The sequence below is a fragment of the Vicia villosa genome, linkage group LG2 (assembly GCF_029867415.1).
Source record: "Vicia villosa cultivar HV-30 ecotype Madison, WI linkage group LG2, Vvil1.0, whole genome shotgun sequence".
In the NCBI taxonomy this organism is placed as follows: Eukaryota; Viridiplantae; Streptophyta; class Magnoliopsida; order Fabales; family Fabaceae; genus Vicia; species Vicia villosa.
In genome coordinates this window covers 3,047,458-3,068,456 of record NC_081181.1, presented here as the reverse complement: position 1 = coordinate 3,068,456, position 20,999 = coordinate 3,047,458, and the positions used below count along the sequence as shown (strand labels likewise).

General features: G+C 33.8%; 1 protein-coding gene across 1 annotated transcript; it reads left to right on the top strand.

The window, feature by feature from the left end:
* Window positions 1-15,075: 15,075 nt before the first annotated feature.
* On the top strand, window positions 15,076-15,850 carry LOC131645763 (inositol transporter 1-like). The gene has a single exon (XM_058915976.1). The coding sequence runs from the start codon at window positions 15,224-15,226 to the stop codon at window positions 15,569-15,571; it is 348 nt and encodes a 115-aa protein (XP_058771959.1). The 5' UTR covers window positions 15,076-15,223; the 3' UTR covers window positions 15,572-15,850.
* The last annotated feature ends 5,149 nt before the right edge of the window (window positions 15,851-20,999 follow it).

Genomic DNA, 20,999 nt, shown 5'->3' with positions numbered 1-20,999 from the left:
AGAAATGTTTTTAAAAATGGTTTTTAAGAAAATTGTCTAATCACCCCTCCCTCTCTAGACTGTTTCGATCCCTATATCCTCCACCAACAAGTGGTATCAAAGGTGGTCTTTTGATAAGGTATAAGAGACTCAAAATTGGGGATATGGGCTAAAACTATTTGAAGTGTGTGTTCAATAGAGCTCCCATATTCAAAATAGTGAAGTTTATGTGATTAAATATATATCACGTAGCTTATTTGATACCAATTTATTAATTGAATTTGAGTCATGTGAAGCAATCTAATATCATTATATTAGTAGTTTATAAAATAACTAGTTAGACTTTCAATGTGACTTTATCTAACCAGGATTGGGCTGACAAAGTGTTAAAGTCTATGTGCAGAAATGTCCACCTAACCACGTGACTTTAAGACGTTAAATATTTCAATTATGTAAGCAACATGTTTTAAGCTAATTAGTCGAGTTTTTGGGGTCAAAAACCATATTTGAGATAGGTTCAAGTCATGACATTATTAGAATATCAAAGAATATTTAAGATTGCTAAAAAAATTGAGATTTTAGGTGTATGATTTGAATCACACATCCTATGACTCGAATAAAATGAAATAGATGCTTTTAGAAATTTTTGATGTTGTCGTGATTTAAATCACACTATTCATGATTAGAATCATACTTCTCCAGTGATTCGACTCACACTTTTCATGATTCGAATCATGGGTAAAAACATGAGCTGGATTTTACTAGTGTCTTATTTGGTCTGACTCAAAGATTTCCTGACTCGAATCATACTTCTTCCTTGATTCGAATCACAATTTTCATGAGTCATATAACAAGAATGGGTTTTTTTATATGATTTTAGATCTTGTTTCACATTATTTTTTCACTTGACTCAAATCATACATGTGCTTATGACTCGAATCAAACACCATTTTTACTCATTTTTTAGCATAATCTCAAATACCTATATAAATCAGTTTGCTCTCTCCCTCACAATTAATTAATCTTATTATTGAGAGTTATTATTGTGATGATAATCACATCTTTGAAAGTCTTTCAAAAAACTTGGAAACTCACTTTCAAATAACACATTTTCACATCTATCTCATGCGTCAAAATTCATATTAAACATCTAGCAAGATTATCATCAATTACTTCACAAATCTTAGAGAAGGGATATCTATTATAGAGGAGGTTCATTCTTTGTTGATGTTTATGAATTTCTTGAGTTGCAGGTCAATGATTCAGTTTGTGTGGTGGTGCTTGAGTTTGACAATCCAACAAGAAAAAAGAAGAAGTTTTTTTCCAAGTTACTTTGGTAGTGATGTGTAGAATCCTATTGATGAAGTCAGAGTTTCTGTGTTCTTCAAAGAGATCAATATTCAAGGGACCGATATGACTGAGGAAAGGTTGTTGCAGAACGAATACATGACAGAATTATTGATTCTGAAAGAGTTAAGTTGAGATTAGGTTGATCTTGCAAGATCGGCGAAGCAAACGCCATAAGCAACAAGAAGAATTCAAAATAAAAACACTAGCTATTTTTCAGGACTATCTTGTATTAAATGGTTGTATAATTTTTGTAAAGAAATGTCATTTTATTAATATTGAAAGAAAACAATTTTCAAACCACTATATATTCGATGCATTCTTCTTCTCCCTTATCTCTCTTTAATTTTCTGCATAGTTTTGCATGCTTAGATTTGTATTGTTTTCGTATAATAACATGTTGTTAGGATTTATCTTCTAATAGAGATTTCGTGATTAAAGTTTAGGTGTATGATAGATTTATTCATTTAAATATTCTTTCTTGTGATTATTTCTGTATAAACTCTTATCAAAAGCTACAAAAACTTGTCTTTGCATTTTACAAGCTAAAAATGAAGACCGCCATGAGTCGTAGTCAATAAGACATTCAAAGAAGCTTAGATCCTCAAACATGCATCCTCAAACATGTTCATCTTACTCCATTTCATTTTTTGCGAACTTTTATAAAACATATTTAAATTTAGCGGACATCCTATTGTTGGAAATTTTCTAATAAATCAAAACGTTATTAATCCATACTCAATTCAAGATGAAAAATAAAGCGGAAGCGTGAAGGATAGAAAAACACTTAGAAAGGGGGGGTTTGAATAAGTGTAGCTTTAAAAACTTGACAGATAAAAATAAATTGCACAGTTATTTTTATCCTGGTTCGTTGTTAACTAAACTACTCCAGTCCACCCCCGCAGAGATGATTTACCTCAACTGAGGATTTAATCCACTAATCGCACGGATTACAATGGTTTTCCACTTAGTCAGCAACTAAGTCTTCCAGAGTCTTCTGATCACACACTGATCACTCCAGGAACAACTGCTTAGATACCCTCTAAGACTTTTCTAGAGTATACTGATCCACACGATCACTCTAGTTACAACCTGCTTAGATAACCTCTAAGACTTCCTAGATTATTCTGATCCACACGATCACTCTAGTTCCTTACAACTTAATGTAATCAATTCTAAGAGTATTACAATTGCTTCTTAAAAGCGATAATCACAAACTGTGATATTTCTCTTAATCGTTTAAGCTTAATCTCACTAATATATTACAACAGCAATGTAGTGAGCTTTGATGAAGATGAAGATTCTGAGCTTTGAATTTGAACAGCGTTTCAGCAAGTTGATATTCACAGAATAGATGTAGAATTCGTTAACCTTGCTTCTCATCAGAACTTCATATTTATAGGCGTTGGAGAAGATGACTGTTGAGTGCATTTAATGCTTTGCGTGTTCCGTACAGCATCGCATTTAATGTTATACGCTTTTGTCAACTACCTCGAGCCTTGTTCACGCTGTGTCTACTGACGTAGCCTTTAGTAGCTTTTAACGTTCCTTTTGTCAGTCAGCGTAGCTTGCCACTTGTACTTCCTTCTGATCTGATGTTTGTGAATATAACGTTTGAATATCATCAGAGTCAAACAGCTTGGTGCATAGCATCTTCTGATCTTCTGACCTTGAAGTGCTTCTGAGCGTGATACCATCAGAACTTCAGTGCTTCTGTTCTCTTGTTCTTCTGATGCTTCCATAGACCCATGTTCTGATTCTGCTTCGACCATCTTCTGATGTCTTGCCAGACCATGTTCTGATGTTGCATGCTGAACCCTTTGAGACAAAGCTTCTGAGCGCTGAATTATGCGTACTCTTTATATATTTCCTGAAAAGGAAATTGCATTGGATTAGAGTACCATATTATCTTAAGCAAAATTCATATTATTGTTATCATCAAAACTAAGATAATTGATCAGAACAAATCTTGTTCTAACAATCTCCCCCTTTTTGATGATGACAAAAACATATATAAATGATATGAATTTGCGATCAGAAAGAATAGACGGCAAAAGACAAATTACACAGCTATAGCATAAGCATATGAATATGTCTCCCCCTGAGATTAACAATCTCCCCCTGAGATAAATAATCTCCCCCTGAAATAAATACTCGAAGAACTTTAATAAAAGACTTCCCTGATTATTTCGGTAGAGACGATCATATAAGCTTCTGTCTTTAGAGAATTCATAGCTTCTGACTTCTGCTTCCATTGGACAGCTTCAGAACTAGAATTTCCTTAGATCCCTAGAACACTCACAGCTTCTGATTCCTGCTTCCATCTAGGACAGCTTCAGAACTTGAATTTCTTTGATCTTCTGAACATTCACAGCTTCTGATTTCTGCTTCCATCTAGGACAGCTTCAGAACTTGAATTTCTTTGATCTTCAGAACATTCACAGCTTCTGATTTCTGCTTCCATCTAGGACAGCTTCAGAACTTGAGTTTTCTGGATCTTTAGAACATTCACAGCTTTGAATTTCTGCTTCCCTCGGATAGCTTCAGAGCTTTGAATTTCTACCAACATCACTTCATGCTAGATTTGTATCAGAACATTGTTGAATGTACCAGAGCATCATCAGAGCATCTCTACATCCTGAAATGTTACAGAACAAAAACTAAACGACAAAAGTCAGCATGAACGAGTCAGAACATAAAATGTATATTTGAACACATGATATGTATCAGAGCCATATAGGCTAAAATAATGTATCAGAGCAAATAGAATTTTGTCATAGCAAATAGACAAATATGGATCAAATTCTATTATCAGTGCTTCTGATTTATTCTTCTTTCTTGCTTCTGATTTCTGAAGCTTGATAGCACTCAGCTTGCTTCAGTTTCCATGGTTTTGCTTCTTGTGTTTGCTTTGAAGATTCTCTTTGCTTCTTTATACCTGCAAAACACTTAAACCATATAGAACTTGCAGTTCTTGTTAGTGAATGTGTGGGAGCTTTACCCAGCAACTGATAGATTAATCAAATCATTTATCATTTATCTTCTCCCCCTTTTTGTCATAACATCAAAAAGAATATTTCAAAAGATTCAGATGAATAAAACGACAAATAAAATCACTGGAATGTAAAACAAAGAAACTTTTCATTGATAATCAAAAGATATTACAAAAGGTTCCTATGTTTAACAAGCAGATGCAACAAGGAAAGAAAACTACTAAGACCAAAACCTAAGACCCTAGCTAAGACAAAGTCTGTGCCAGCATGCCATGAAGGAGTGAAACGCCTCATTGACTGCTTCTTGGGCTTCCAGGCGAGGGGTCAGGGAGACTTGGTTCTGATGCAGATCTTCCACAATCTTTATCAGAGACAACATTCTCAGCAGGTGAAGATGAGGAGATTTCGTTGGAATGAGTTGAGGGAGAGGAAAGGTTAGATGAAGAGGAAGTTGAGTCTAGACGGAAACAAGATGAGGAAGAAGATGGAGATGATGGAGGGCTTTCACCAGGGGGTTGAAACACACGTCTAGAATAGTTTCCAGATAACATTGCTTCGAATGGATTCACCTTGAGAGGGTCATAGGTGATCTTTATCTTTTTGGGTTTGGAAGGAGATGTTTCAACAGCTTTTCTCTTGTTGTTTTGATCATTTTCATGATTTCCTGGGCTTGATGAAGAGTTCATGATGGATTTGCAGATAATGAACGGCTAGGGTTTGATATGAATGCAAAAAGATAGAGTGAATAGAGAAAATATGAGAGGGAAGGAGAAGTGTTTGAAGAGTATTTAAAAGAAAATAAAATGAAACGAATGATGAATAGCATTTAATGTTACGTGACATGAGGAGAGATAATAAAGACAAATGAGGTGACTGGCACAGTTACCTATGGTCGGTGTCCCTTCAACTGCACGCACGCTTATCCATGAATAGTAACGACAGGTTTACCATCCCGAGATAAAACGTTACAGCTGTTTTGCTTTAAAAGAGGTTCTGAATCAACTTAGACAATGAAACGTAAGTAATAACAGAATCATAATTTCTAAAAGATTTCAATCAGAACTTCTGATTAACAAAAAAAAATTTACAATCATTTCAGAAGATACTCATACATAAGAACTTCTCATCTTCTCATTCTGGGCATAACTCCATACTGATGTTCTTCAGAATGAAGTTAAACCTATCTTCAGCCAGGGGTTTTGTAAAGATATCAGCCCATTGATGGTCTGTATCCACAAAGTTTAAAGATATAACATCCTTCTGAACATAGTCCCTTATGAAATGATGTTTAATCTCAATATGTTTAGCTTTTGAATGAAGAATAGGATTCTTAGATAAACATATAGCAGAAGTATTGTCACAGAATATAGGAATGTTACTCTCAAATATCTGATAATCTTCCAGCTGACTCTTCATCCAGAGCATCTGTGTACTGCAACCAGCAGCAGCGACATATTCTGCTTCTGTTGTTGATAGAGCAATAGTTGCTTGCTTCTTGCTATACCAAGAGATCAAATGACTTCCAAGAAATTGGCAACTTCCTGAAGTACTTTTTCTTTCAATTCTGTCTCCAGCATAATCAGCATCGCAGAATCCTACTAAGTTGTATTCTTTAGATTTTCTGTAAACTAAGCCAACATTAGTAGTACCTTTCAGATACCTTAGAATTCTCTTAACAACAGTTAAATGAGATTCTCTAGGATCTGATTGGAATCTAGCACACAAACAAACACTGAACAGAATGTCAGGTCTAGAAGCAGTCAGATATAGAAGAGATCCAATCATACCTCTATATAACTTCTGATCTACCTTCTTACTTACCTCATCCTTACCTAGGATGCATGTTGGATGCATAGGAGTTTTGGCTTCTTTGCAGTCTAGAAGATTAAACTTCTTCAGAAGTTCCTTCACATACTTGGTTTGGTGAACATACGTTCCTTCTGATGTTTGATTTATTTGTATTCCAAGGAAATACTTGAGTTCTCCCATCATGCTCATTTCAAACTCAGCCTGCATAGACTCAGCAAACTCCTTTCCAAGTGTAGCATTAGATGTTCCAAAAATAATATCATCTACATATATTTGACAAATTAAAATATCCCTTTTAAAGGTTTTACAAAAGAGAGTAGTGTCCACTTTTCCTCTAGTGAAACCATTATCCAGAAGGAAAGAACTTAAGCGTTCATACCAAGCTCTGGGAGCCTGTTTCAATCCATACAATGATTTCTTTAGTTTAAAAACATGATTAGGAGACAGAGAGTCTTCAAAACCAGGAGGTTGATGGACATAAACTTCTTCATCTATATAACCATTTAAGAAGGCACTCTTAACATCCATTTGATAGAGAGTGATGTTATGTTGAGTGGCAAATGAAATTAATAGACGAATAGATTCTAACCTGGCCACTGGTGCAAAGGTTTCTGTATAGTCAATCCCTTCTTGCTGACTATAACCCTGAGCCACCAGTCTGGCTTTGTTCCTTACCACTTCACCTTTCTCACTGAGCTTGTTTCTGAAGACCCATTTTGTACCGATTATATTGAATCCATCTGGTCTAGGAACAAGATCCCAAACATCATTCCTTGTAAACTGATTTAGTTCTTCTTGCATAGCAATTATCCAGTCTGGATCTTCTAGAGCATGATCAACAGAAGTTGGCTCGATCAAAGATACAAGACCTAATTGACAGTCTGCATTGTTCTTAAGGAATGCTCTTGTTCTGATTGGATCATCCTTCTTTCCAAGAATGACATCTTTTGAATGACCAGAGATGAGTCTGGATGATCTTCTGACAGATGGTTCTTTAGAAATGCTTAGATTCTCCAGAGAAGCTGATACTTGATCTTCAGATTCTTTGCTTCTGAGAAGCTCTGCTTCTGATGCGTTGCTTCTTGGCTCAGCAACTTCTGATATATCAATATCCCAATCTGCAAAATTATCAAACTGCTTTGGTTTTTCAGAACCAAGCTTATCATCAAACCTGATATTGATTGATTCTTCTACAATCAATGTTTCAGTATTGTATACTCTGTAGCCTTTTGAGCGTTCAGAATATCCAAGAAGGAAACATTTTTGTGCTTTGGAATCAAACTTACCAAGATGATCTTTAGTGTTCAGAATAAAGCATACACATCCAAAAGGATGGAAATATGAAATGTTGGGCTTTCTATTCTTCCACAATTCATAAGGAGTCTTATTTAGAATAGGTCTGATAGAGATTCTATTCTGAATATAGCATGCAGTGTTTATTGCTTCTGCCCAGAAATGCTTAGCCATATTGGTTTCATTGATCATGGTTCTGGCCATTTCTTGCAGAGTCCTATTCTTTCGTTCTACAACTCCATTTTGCTGTGGAGTTCTAGGACAAGAGAAATCATGGGCAATACCATTTTCTTTGAAGAATTCTTCAAAGGATCTGTTCTCAAATTCACCACCATGATCACTTCTAACCTTTATGATTTTACACTCTTTTTCAGATTGAATCTGAATGCAGAAATCAAAGAACACTGAATGAGTCTCATCCTTGTGTTTCAAGAATTTTACCCATGTCCAGCGGCTATAATCATCTACAATGACTAATCCATATTTCTTCCCTCTGACAGATGCTGTTTTGACTGGGCCAAACAGATCAATGTGCAAGAGTTCTAATGGCCTTGAGGTAGAAACAACATTCTTGGACTTGAATGCAGGTTTGGAGAACTTGCCCTTCTGACATGCTTCACACAGAGCATCCGATTTGAATTTCAGATTAGGGAGTCCTCTGACCAGATTCAGTTTGTTAATCTGAGAAATCTTTCTCAAACTAGCATGACCTAATCTTCTGTGCCAGACCCACTGCTCTTCAGAAACAGACATAAGACAAGTCACCTTCTGACTCATAAGATCTTGCAGATCTGTCTTATAAATGTTGTTCTTCCTCTTGCCTGTAAATAGGATTGAGCCATCCTTCTGATTTACAGCCTTGCAAGACTCTTGATTAAAGATTATATCATAACCATTGTCACTCAATTGACTGATAGATAAGAGGTTATGTGATAAACCTTCTACAAGAAGTACATTAGAAATGGAAGGAGAGTTACCAGACTTTATAGTTCCAGAGCCAATTATCTTGCCCTTCTGATCTCCTCCAAACTTGACTTCTCCTCCGGACTTAAGCACCAGGTCTTGGAACATAGACCTTCTTCCTGTCATGTGTCGTGAGCATCCAAAGTCCAGGTACCATGACATGTTGTGCTTTGTCCTTTTTGCAGTCAAGGATATCTGCAATAGGAATAATCTTATCCTTAGGTACCCACATTTTCTTGGGTCCTTTCTTGTTAGATTTTCTCAAGTTCTGATTGAACTTGGGTTTAACATTGTAAGCAATAGGAGGAACAGCTTGATAATTTTTAATGTGAGTTTCATGATATTTCCTAGGTTGTGTCACATGCCTTTTGGTGTGTGTTATGTGAAAACTTTGAGCATGTGAAGTGTGCCTAATATCATGGGAGTGGCCATACTTGAACTGATCATACAATGGCTTGTATGTGAATTTCATTTCATCAACAGGTTCAAGTTTGTATGGGGTTTCACCCTCAAAACCAATGCCAACTCTTTTGTTTCCAGACACAGCATATATCATAGAAGCTAGCTGACTTCTGCCAATACTTCTAGATAAGAACTTCCTGAAACTTAAATCATATTCTTTCAGAATATGGTTTAGACTAGGAGTGGATTTTTCTGAATCAGAAGGAGATCCAACATTATTGGATAATTTTAAAAGTTTTTCTTTTAATTCAGAATTCTCCAACTCAAGCTTCTTTGTTTCAAATTCAAATAGCTTTTTCAGCTTTTTGTATTTGAGACTAATCTGAGACTTGAGTTCCAGAAGTTCAGTTAGACCGGAAACTAACTCATCTCTAGTAAGTTCAGAAAATACCTCTTCAGAATCTGATTCTGATGTAGATTCTGATCCGTCATCTTCTGTCGCCATCAGCGCACAGTTAGCCTGCTCATCTTCAGAGTCTGAATCATCTTCTGACTCATCCCAGGTTGCCATAAGACCTTTCTTCTTATGAAACTTCTTCTTGGGATTTTCCTTCTGAAGATTTGGACATTCATTCTTGAAGTGTCCAGGCTCATTGCATTCATAGCACATGACCTTCTTCTTGTCAAATCTTCTGTCATTAGAAGATTCTCCACGTTCAAATTTCTTTGAGCTTCTGAAGCCTCTGAACTTCCTTTGCTTGGTCTTCCAGAGTTGATTTAGCCTTCTGGAGATCAGGGACAGTTCATCTTCTTCTTCAGATTCTGATTCTTCAGGATCTTCTTCTCTAGCCTGAAAAGCGTTAGTGCATTTCTTGATATTGGATTTTAATGCAATAGACTTACCTTTCTTTTGAGGCTCATTTGCGTCCAGCTCTATTTCATGACTTCTCAAGGCACTGATAAGCTCTTCCAGAGAAACTTCATTCAGATTCTTTGCAATCTTGAATGCAGTCACCATAGGACCCCATCTTCTGGGTAAGCTTCTGATGATCTTCTTTACGTGATCAGCCTTGGTGTATCCCTTGTCAAGAACTCTCAATCCAGCAGTAAGAGTTTGAAATCTTGAAAACATTTTTTCAATGTCTTCATCATCCTCCATCTTGAAGGCTTCATACTTCTGGATTAAAGCTAGAGCTTTAGTCTCCTTGACTTGAGCATTTCCTTCATGAGTCATTTTCAAGGACTCATATATGTCATAGGCCGTTTCCCTGTTAGATATTTTCTCATACTCAGCATGAGAGATAGCATTCAGCAAAACAGTTCTGCATTTATGATGATTCCTGAAAAGCTTTTTCTGATCATCATTCATTTCTTGCCTTGTCAGCTTTACGCCTCTGGCATTTACTGGATGTTTGTAACCATCCATCAGAAGATCCCATAGATCACCATCTAGACCAAGAAAGTAACTTTCCAGTTTATCTTTCCAGTATTCAAAGTTTTCACCATCAAATACCGGCGGTCTAGTATAACCATTGTTACCGTTGTATTGCTCAGCAGAGCCAGATGTAGATGCAGGTGTAGACTTTTCACTTTCATCAACCATCTTTTACTGAAGCGTTTTTCTCTTCCTGAATCTTTTCTAAACACGGTTAAGTGCTTGCACCTTAGAACCGACACTCTGATGCCAATTGAAGGATAGAAAAACACTTAGAAAGGGGGGGTTTGAATAAGTGTAGCTTTAAAAACTTGACAGATAAAAATAAATTGCACAGTTATTTTTATCCTGGTTCGTTGTTAACTAAACTACTCCAGTCCACCCCCGCAGAGATGATTTACCTCAACTGAGGATTTAATCCACTAATCGCACGGATTACAATGGTTTTCCACTTAGTCAGCAACTAAGTCTTCCAGAGTCTTCTGATCACACACTGATCACTCCAGGAACAACTGCTTAGATACCCTCTAAGACTTTTCTAGAGTATACTGATCCACACGATCACTCTAGTTACAACCTGCTTAGATAACCTCTAAGACTTCCTAGAGTATTCTGATCCACACGATCACTCTAGTTCCTTACAACTTAATGTAATCAATTCTAAGAGTATTACAATTGCTTCTTAAAAGCGATAATCACAAACTGTGATATTTCTCTTAATCGTTTAAGCTTAATCTCACTAATATATTACAACAGCAATGTAGTGAGCTTTGATGAAGATGAAGATTCTGAGCTTTGAATTTGAACAGCGTTTCAGCAAGTTGATATTCACAGAATAGATGTAGAATTCGTTAACCTTGCTTCTCATCAGAACTTCATATTTATAGGCGTTGGAGAAGATGACCGTTGAGTGCATTTAATGCTTTGCGTGTTCCGTACAGCATCGCATTTAATGTTATACGCTTTTGTCAACTACCTCGAGCCTTGTTCACGCTGTGTCTACTGACGTAGCCTTTAGTAGCTTTTAACGTTCCTTTTGTCAGTCAGCGTAGCTTGCCACTTGTACTTCCTTCTGATCTGATGTTTGTGAATATAACGTTTGAATATCATCAGAGTCAAACAGCTTGGTGCATAGCATCTTCTGATCTTCTGACCTTGAAGTGCTTCTGAGCGTGATACCATCAGAACTTCAGTGCTTCTGTTCTCTTGTTCTTCTGATGCTTCCATAGACCCATGTTCTGATTCTGCTTCGACCATCTTCTGATGTCTTGCCAGACCATGTTCTGATGTTGCATGCTGAACCCTTTGAGACAAAGCTTCTGAGCGCTGAATTATGCGTACTCTTTATATATTTCCTGAAAAGGAAATTGCATTGGATTAGAGTACCATATTATCTTAAGCAAAATTCATATTATTGTTATCATCAAAACTAAGATAATTGATCAGAACAAATCTTGTTCTAACAAAGCGTACCTTTAGGATCCATGGAGTTTCAATGAGAAGATGATGATCTTGATAGAGTAATGACCTTCCAATTGTAGATTCCTTAATTCCTTAGTTCCTCTTCCAATGGGATAAGAGAATAAATATTTTATAATATTTTCTAGTGTCTACAATTGGGGACCATAACCCCTTATTTAAATGAATTACATGCCCTTTCATGAAGAGTCATGTTTATTCAAGTTTAGAATCTCATGCCCTTCCATGAAGGGTCATGATTATTCAAGGTTTCTTATTCCAATTTTACCCATCACAAATAATAGAAATAAGACTTTTGGTATCTACACAATATTTTTCATGACAATTACATCCTTAGCCATAAATTTTACATTAAATAGATCACTTTAATTTGGCTAATTAAATAATGGTTCTAACACATTAATTTATTACATGTATGACCCCAAAAAATTCTAACAATCTCCCACTGGTCATATATGTATCCTTATAAATGTGTTAGACTTTATGAGCTCAAAATTTTCCATTATAAACATTGGACATATCCCCATCTCGTCCATTAATTACATCATATATATAGGACCAAAGCGGTTTTCATTATATCAGTCATAATTAAACCCATCAATGATCACAAATATAAACACAACTAAATGACATAGATTAATCATGAAATGTGCAGCATGAAAGTCACATGAAGGTGATCAATACATGTCAATTTTCAACTGGTCCACCTTACTTTAATGAAATCCATATTATCATACAAAGTGCAATAAACTGAATAACTAAACTTTATTTCTGATCAGAACGTAATATGAATATACTATCAAACATAGAACATAATTGATAACAATGACTAACTCCCACTAAACCAAAGAATCCTCTAATTCTATAACACCCATGTGAGCAGTTTGCTCATGAAAGACCTTGGGTGGAAGCCCCTTTGTCATAGGGTCCGCTATCATGGAGTTTGTCCTTAAATGTTCTATAAAAAATTGTCCACTTTGTACTCTCTCCTTTTGTCAATTATAGTTTATCTTAAATTGACCAAATTGTGCAGGAAGAGATATTAATACCAAATGCACGAGTAAATTATCCGACAACTCAAGCTTTTGTGCCATAAATTTGTTGGAAGCAATATTAGACATTTCCATAATATACTTTCTTATGTTTCCTTTGCCTTTATACTTTATAGAAATCAAGCTTTGAAGAAGTGTGCTTGTTTTCACTTTATCGCTTTTAGCAAAGCGCTTTTCAATTCCAGCAAGGAAATATTTAGCATTTGTTATTTCTTTAGATATAGTATCCCTGAATGTCTCTGGAATGCTGCACTTTATGATCATAAGACTCATGCGATTAGAGTGATCCCGCTTCTCATAATTTTCCTTTCATTAAAGGTACTGAAGTCTATAGGAGAAGGGGTCGATTTATCATTAATACAAGGTCAAGATCCATGCAGCAAAAAGAAAACAATTAAAATGTTTTCCTTCCGGTCCTTAAACTTGGCACCATTAAAAACTAGAACTAACAATTTGAAATAAATCATAAATAAACTTAAATAATATATGTTCAAATAATGTCATAACTCATCTCAAAATATCTAGTGCACCATCAATATCAAGTCTTTGGACAATAATATTAATTGCTAGTGATACTCTTGTTATAACAATCCAACATTGATAATAAAACATGTCAAATAATAAACCCCTCTTTGGATTGATTTATCATTCACATGTGAAGCCTTAAAATTATCACATGTTTATCATTACAGGTGTGTATATAATTATGTCAAATATCAGTTTTTCTTTGGGCCAACTAATACTTACATAGAAACATATGCATACTAACATTCAACATTTCTCATGATCAAATCCATAAAAGAAGGGTCACTTTGGTGATTTCTAACCTCAATAGAATCATTTAAAATGTCAAATAACTTTAATTTAAAATTATGACAAGTTGAATTAAATTAATTTCTAAAATTGAGATATATTATTTCCCTTTATTATTAGTAATATTTATTTATTTATTTTTTTTTTTTTTAAAATAAAAAGAAAGGAACGTAACATTATAACCCATGATGTACTTCCACGCCCATTCAGATATCAGGCACCAAAGAGATGAATATGTTTCATCTACTAAAATTGAAGAAGTGGCACTACGTGTTGCTTTATACACCAAAAACTACATATCATTTAGCGAGATTATATATGTAATTATAAAATATAAGCCACAACCAAAATTTGAACATAAATTTTATGGATCATATAATTGTGTGCCACACAGTCGTGCAAACACAACTTACCCGTGTTATTTTCTTTAAGAAAAAATGAAAATCGCAATTATGATAATGGTCCAAAAAAAGATTAAACAAATCAATAAGTAAAAGAAACAGTAACACTAGAAACAATTTTCTGTACGATTCTAAACTTCCTTTGATAGAGACAAGCATTAAATTTCATATATATTATCATGAAAGCAAAATTCTAAAATACCATAGGTTAGAATAAATTTCTAATGATATATCCAATTACTAGATTTAAGGACTAGCATCGCCACTGTCACTTGAAAGTGGAAGACCATCTACATCAATTTCATGACTATTTTCCATTGTCTTTGGTTTATCAGAAGAAAAGGAAAGGCCATGGAATCATACAGTAACAATTCAAATCAATTTAAAGGATAAGAACGTTGCCTTGTACGAAACAGTGTTATCCAAGTATACATCCATGATGGTATATATCATCATATATATAATAATCATCCGTAAAATCATTTATATCATAAAAACAAAAAACAAAATTGTGTGATGAATTATAATTTCTAAAAACCCAATTTTGAAATGCTGAAAATCAATAATTACTAAAATTCACACATGATCAAATATGGGAGGCTCTGATACCACTTGTTGGAAATTTTCTAATAAATCAAAACTTTATTAATCCATACTCAATTCAAGATGAAAAATAAAGCGGAAGCGTACCTTTAGGATCCATGGAGTTTCAATGAGAAGATGATGATCTTGATAGAGTAATGACCTTCCAATTGTAGATTCCTTAATTCCTTAGTTCCTCTTCCAATGGGATAAGAGAATAAATATTTTATAATATTTTCTAGTGTCTACAATTGGGGACCATAACCCCTTATTTAAATGAATTACATGCCCTTTCATGAAGAGTCATGTTTATTCAAGTTTAGAATCTCATGCCCTTCCATGAAGGGTCATGATTATTCAAGGTTTCTTATTCCAATTTTACCCATCACAAATAATAGAAATAAGACTTTTGGTATCTACACAATATTTTTCATGACAATTACATCCTTAGCCATAAATTTTACATTAAATAGATCACTTTAATTTGGCTAATTAAATAATGATTCTAACACATTAATTTATTACATGTATGACCCCAGAAAATTCTAACACCTATTTGTCAACCTTAGAGACAGGATAATCTTATCGGTCTCGTTTTTTAACCAATCTTCTGCCACTAGTACAAATCAAAATGATTTCTATGGATGGCTTGCCGTTGCCGGGTTGGCCTTATATATGGCTTTCTTCTCGCCGGGGATGGGACCTGTGCCATGGACAGTGAACTCTGAAATATATCCACAAGAGTACCGAGGAATGTGTGGAGGCATGTCAGCTACTGTGAATTGGGTTTCGAATTTAATTGTGGTACAGTCATTTCTATCTATTGCTGATGCTGCCGGGACCGGTCCTACTTTCTTGCTTCTTGCTATAATAGCTGTGATTGCATTTTTGTTTGTGGTTTTCTTTGTTCCAGAAACGAAAGGATTGACATTTGATGAAGTGGAACTGTTATGGAGGGAGAGAGCTTGGGGTAAAAATCTTGACACTAAAACGCTTCTTGAGCATGGAAGTCAATCCTCTTAGAAGTTGCAGTGATTTAAATATGTTGTTATTATATGAATAAAACTCGGATAATAAAGGTGGAGTTCTTGCTAATATGCTATGAGGCAAACCTCTGCAAGTGCTTTCTTGGGGGCACTGATTGCTTCTAGTAATTACATATTGAGGCTAGTAAGAGTGAGATTCAAAAAGAATTTTGTGTTTATATTTTATTGTATTTTTATCATTTAAAAAAATCCAAAAATATATTAAAAAAGAATTGATTTAGTCTTTTAATTTTGACTCATCATTGAATATACCATCACTAAGATATTCTTTTTAAATTTATAAAAATCTAAAAAATTACTCCCTCCGTCTCATAATAAGTGTCCCATTTGTAGTTTTTCCTTGTCTCAAATTAATTGTCCATTTACAATTCCAATGCATCAATCATTATTATTTTTCCACTATTATACCCCTATTTATTAACTTTCACGTTATTCAACTACTATTAATAGGGGTATTCTAGTAAATGACATTAACTTTTTTACTAAAATCAACACATCCAATCATTTTCTTAAAAACCGCGCATTACTCAAATGGGACACTTATTATGAGACGGAGGGAGTATCATTTTATTTTAAGTATAAACCAAACACATAACATTAACACTTTTATTTACAATTTAAAAAAATATATAAAGAACTAAAATACAAAAACGTTACAACATTGCATCTTCTTCTTTAAGCTTAACACAAATGTTTTTTTTTTGTTTTTGTTTTTTTCCCTCGTTTATATTTATATTTATATGTTTCAACCCACTGCATCAGTACTCGTCAACACCGCATCACTGCTTCACACTTCAATACTGAAATCTGCTTTTGTAATGTACCTCTCATTACCATCCTTTAGAGCAGTCAAACAAGCCCTTTAATTAAAAGCTCTGACTATTTGGCCCCATTAAAGCCCCAATTTATTAAACCCCTAATTATTGAGATTTATTTTAGGGCCTAAAATTTTAGGCCCTTTACCTAATACTTTTTTTTTTGCCCCATTGAAGGGGCTTTATTTTATTAAAAAAAAAACACAAAAACTTTATAATGAATCTCATTTTTTCTGGGAGTAATTATATGTCTAATGATGCAGTGATAATAATGTTAAATTTTCTACACATTGATTCACAATTGAAATGGATTTTTCAGTTGTTTCGTTACTTGATAAAGTCACTGAATATGAAAAGTCATGTTCTTTGGCTTGATTGTAAAGTTGAAATACTACTTAGATCTTACACTAATGAGGATGTTGTGTTGTATATTGTTTGATATTCAATGAAAAGTTCAAAATATATATATATATATATATATATATATATATATATATATATATATATATATATATATATATATATATATATATATATATATATATATAAAACCAAGATGAGCATAGCAGTTTATTTAACTAAAGCATCACCCAATAGCCTTAGACATACAAAACCAAACAATAGCAGACAAATTTAGGATTTATAACATCAGTGAAAACAATTCATTAAATTAGAAGAAAGTGTGACCAAATACAGTACTATGATGCCAGATTTATCAATTAACGTGTTTCATTTTCTTGCCATTTTACATAAAACTTGTAGATTCAAAGAGATACTATTTCAACCCTCTATCTTATAGAAGTGAGCTCTATATCTCCATACAAAAATAATATATATACTAACAAGTCACATAAGAATTCAATTTGAAATATTTAATAATTTTTAATTTTTTTTTACTTTTTTAATATATTTTTTACTTTTTTTTTTTACTTTTTAATATAATTTTATAATTTTTTATATATTTTTTACTTTTAATATATATATATATATATATATATATATATATATATATATATATATATATATATATATATATATATATATATATATATATATTTACTCTTCAAATTTTTAATTGAAAAGATTATTTTTTGAATTTTTAATTATTTTATTTGGGGCCTTATGGCCCTCTTTAAAATTTTGGGGCCTTTTAACTTTGGGGCCTATGTATTTGAGGGCTTACTATTCATTAATTTTTTTTAGGCCCCTTTATTATGGGGCTGGGGCCTAAATTAATTGGCCCCTTAAATTGACACCTCTACCATCCTTACATCTAGAAATTTCCCATCTTCTTAACACTTTAACCCTAATCTATATATATATATATATATATATATATATATATATATATATATATATATATGAGAACGTCATAATGGTAAAAGGGGATTTTTGGAGATGGCGGAAATGAAAATTAATAAAAAAATAGAAGAGCATCGACAATCACAATGGCTAGATTTAAAAATGTCGTAGGCAAATGTCGGTTCTCTTATGTTTCTTGGAAGACACCATATCACGCCTTTGCACCCCATCATCATTGACAATGTTGATTATGATCAAGGGATGAGAAGGCGGGATAAGAAGGCCCAACGAAAGAAAACCTCATTTTTATTTCTTGTATTTTCTTTATTATATTCCCTTCAAATATATTTAATGCAAAAGAAGAGAAAGTATAAATATCAATGCAAATAAAGAGCATATATGATCGAACTATATGTTCCACTTACCAAACATGGAGAAAGTTTGATCATGCGTTTATGCGACAAGGGGGTCCATTATTTGTGAGAGAATGTGTAATCTTGAATAAGGTTGAAGTAATTTGCATGGAAAACGTTAAATCTTTTGTAATAAAACACACACTCTCAATGTTTTCTGATGGCCCCTAAACCAACATCTAGGAAAATGAGATTGTCAAGGAGAGATGACCATGCATATGGTCTTGTGGATCGTTGTCATAAGTCTGACAACTTCATAACGCCTTTTAAAATCAACGGTATGGAGATGCATTAGTTTAAAGATCTTGATGATTGGAACGAACGAAACCAAATATTGACAGCCCCCAACAAATTTCCACCAAGGATAAAAAACATTACTGAAAACAGTAAGATGGGCTTGTATCTTAAGACATAAACAGATGGTGAAAGCTCGTAATGTAAGCCCAATAAGGAAAATATGCTTGTAAGGGAGCAAAATATATGATCTTTAAGAGTTGACAATTGAACGCAGTGAAGGGAATATGGAATCCATATGAATGTGACATCATACACTAGGAAATAACAAGTGTAATAATGATCTCATATGCGGTCCACAAGGGTGGGCATATCGACTACCCTTTTAGAAGTGTTCACCTAATAAGGATAAAGGGTAAGGGAATACGACCCCAATGGTTCATAATAAATTGAGGATGACTCGAGGTACACGAGATCTGCCTGATTCCCAAGGCACTCTATCTCATGGATAACTATAAGTCCTTCTAGAGGATATCAAAAGACATTAGCCATATTAACTTGTCCACAAGAAATAATAAATTCTAGAAAGATAAGACAAAATACCTAATCCTACCACTCTTTTTCTCAAAGTAGTATTGACAGGAAGATTTGTTCCAGCACATACTTCATTAACATATTCTTTTGAATAAAGAACAACAAGGTGAGAGGAGGAGAGATGAGAGGAAACACCAAATGCATCACTACAAGAGAGGTTTCATTCCATCTACAATAGCAACATAATCCTCAAAAATAGAGACAAGACGTCAACATTCTCCATGGTGCAATCAACACGGTTCAATTTCTCCGAAAAACATTAAATGTGTCAGAGTGTTTGTATATACCTACCCACCGTCTGACTGAAGCAGAACAGAATACTAAAACTCACTGGGAGATTTCTTTTCACATTTGACACATAAATCTAGCGATGAAAAAACGGCTCCGGCTCGGCAGACATGTCCGTTTTGTTGTACTTTTTCGCGGGGCGGATCAAGGTTGAGAAATTCTTGCATGGAAACGACCTTAAATCCATATTCTTTAGAACAACCAATAAAAAGAGAGAAAATTTTTAATTTATTTTAATTTTAATTTTTTTTAAATTTAGATTTATCAGGTGATTGTGATTATGAAGGAAAGAAAAAAATTCGTATTTATTTTTTAATTAATTAAAATTATGTGATTAGTTGTGTAAAAGAATTTATTATGTATGTGTCTATTTAAAAAATTTCCATCAAGGTTTTAGCTCGCACGCTTTAAATATATGTGCCCCGTTCCGTCCCATTTGTCTGCGGATGCGAGCTTTTACGTATAATTTTGCAATTTTTAGACTAAAAAGACTCCATGCTCACGGACCATCCCGCCTCACACTAACTTTTTGCGGGACAGAATAATTATTTAAACATACATCTTCAAACATGTTTATCTTACTCCATCTTATTTTTTGCGAGTTTTTACAGCACATTTAAATTTAGCAGACATACCTATTTGTTAACCTTATATAAATCTTTTAAAAAAAAAACTCTGGATCAAGAGAGGACATTAAACTTTATAGAATTTTTTAAATAAATGATTAAATAGCCTTACTCAAATTCAAGACCTATACTATATTTAGATTGAAGTTTCCACAATTAAGCTCACGTTCTAATGCCTTGTTTTGTGAGAAGATACAAAATAGACCTTCAACCTAACCTTCCATTCGATGAGGTGCAACTACCCAAGCAAACAAACAAACTTGTGGACATCAAATTATTGTGCGTTCATCATTAATATATTAACTGAATATTACCGTGATTTCGTTAATAAAAGGCTGAGTCGCTTTTACTTTGGTCTTAAAAGACAAACATAAAGTGTATTATTGAGTGATTTGGACAGCCACGTGAGTTGTTGGCTAGTTCTTGTCCTATTATTGATTATTATCACCAATAATTTTCTTCCACATTCACCATCCATCTCTATGCATGTCAAATTAAACATCACATGACATTAAAGATGTTCAAAACCAAACCGATCCAATAAAAAATTGCAAAATCGAACCAAATCAAATTAAAATTGCAAAAAATTGCATTTGGTTCGAATGTGTTTGAGTCATTTTTTAACAAACCGCGCGGTTCAGTTCGATTTGCGGTTTGTATTTTACAAACCAAATCAAACCGCATTATGTTGCAATCCCTCAAATTTCAATTAACTTATATCCAACTCAAACTCAAACCTATTATGTCTTAGCCTTACGATTACAAATGATTTTCTCTTTCTCATACTTAAGGTTTCAGTTGAAGTCTTCTCAAATCTATCCTAGCGGTATTGCACCTTCTTCTTATATTTATTTTCCAAATACATATCACATATTCTTTTCTAGTCTTTCATCTCTTAAGTTCTTTCTTTTTCATCTTATTATTTTTATTCTACTGTTCCCTCTTCCAATTACGTAATAATAATCTATAATATAAGAAAATTTATTGTTATGAAAATCACAAATTTACCCGTCTTTGATCTTTTGCCACATCATTATTTTGGGATCAAATTTTGTCCATTTCTAATTATTTCCAACCAAATTATACCTTTAGTGCTAACCGAAATATATTAACTTTCATTTGTTTACAAAATG

What these genes read in the sequence shown, in the direction of transcription:
- LOC131645763 (XM_058915976.1), top strand. Translation starts at nt 15,224, where the DNA reads ATGGCTTTCTTCTCGCCGGGGATGGGACCTGTGCCATGGACAGTGAAC.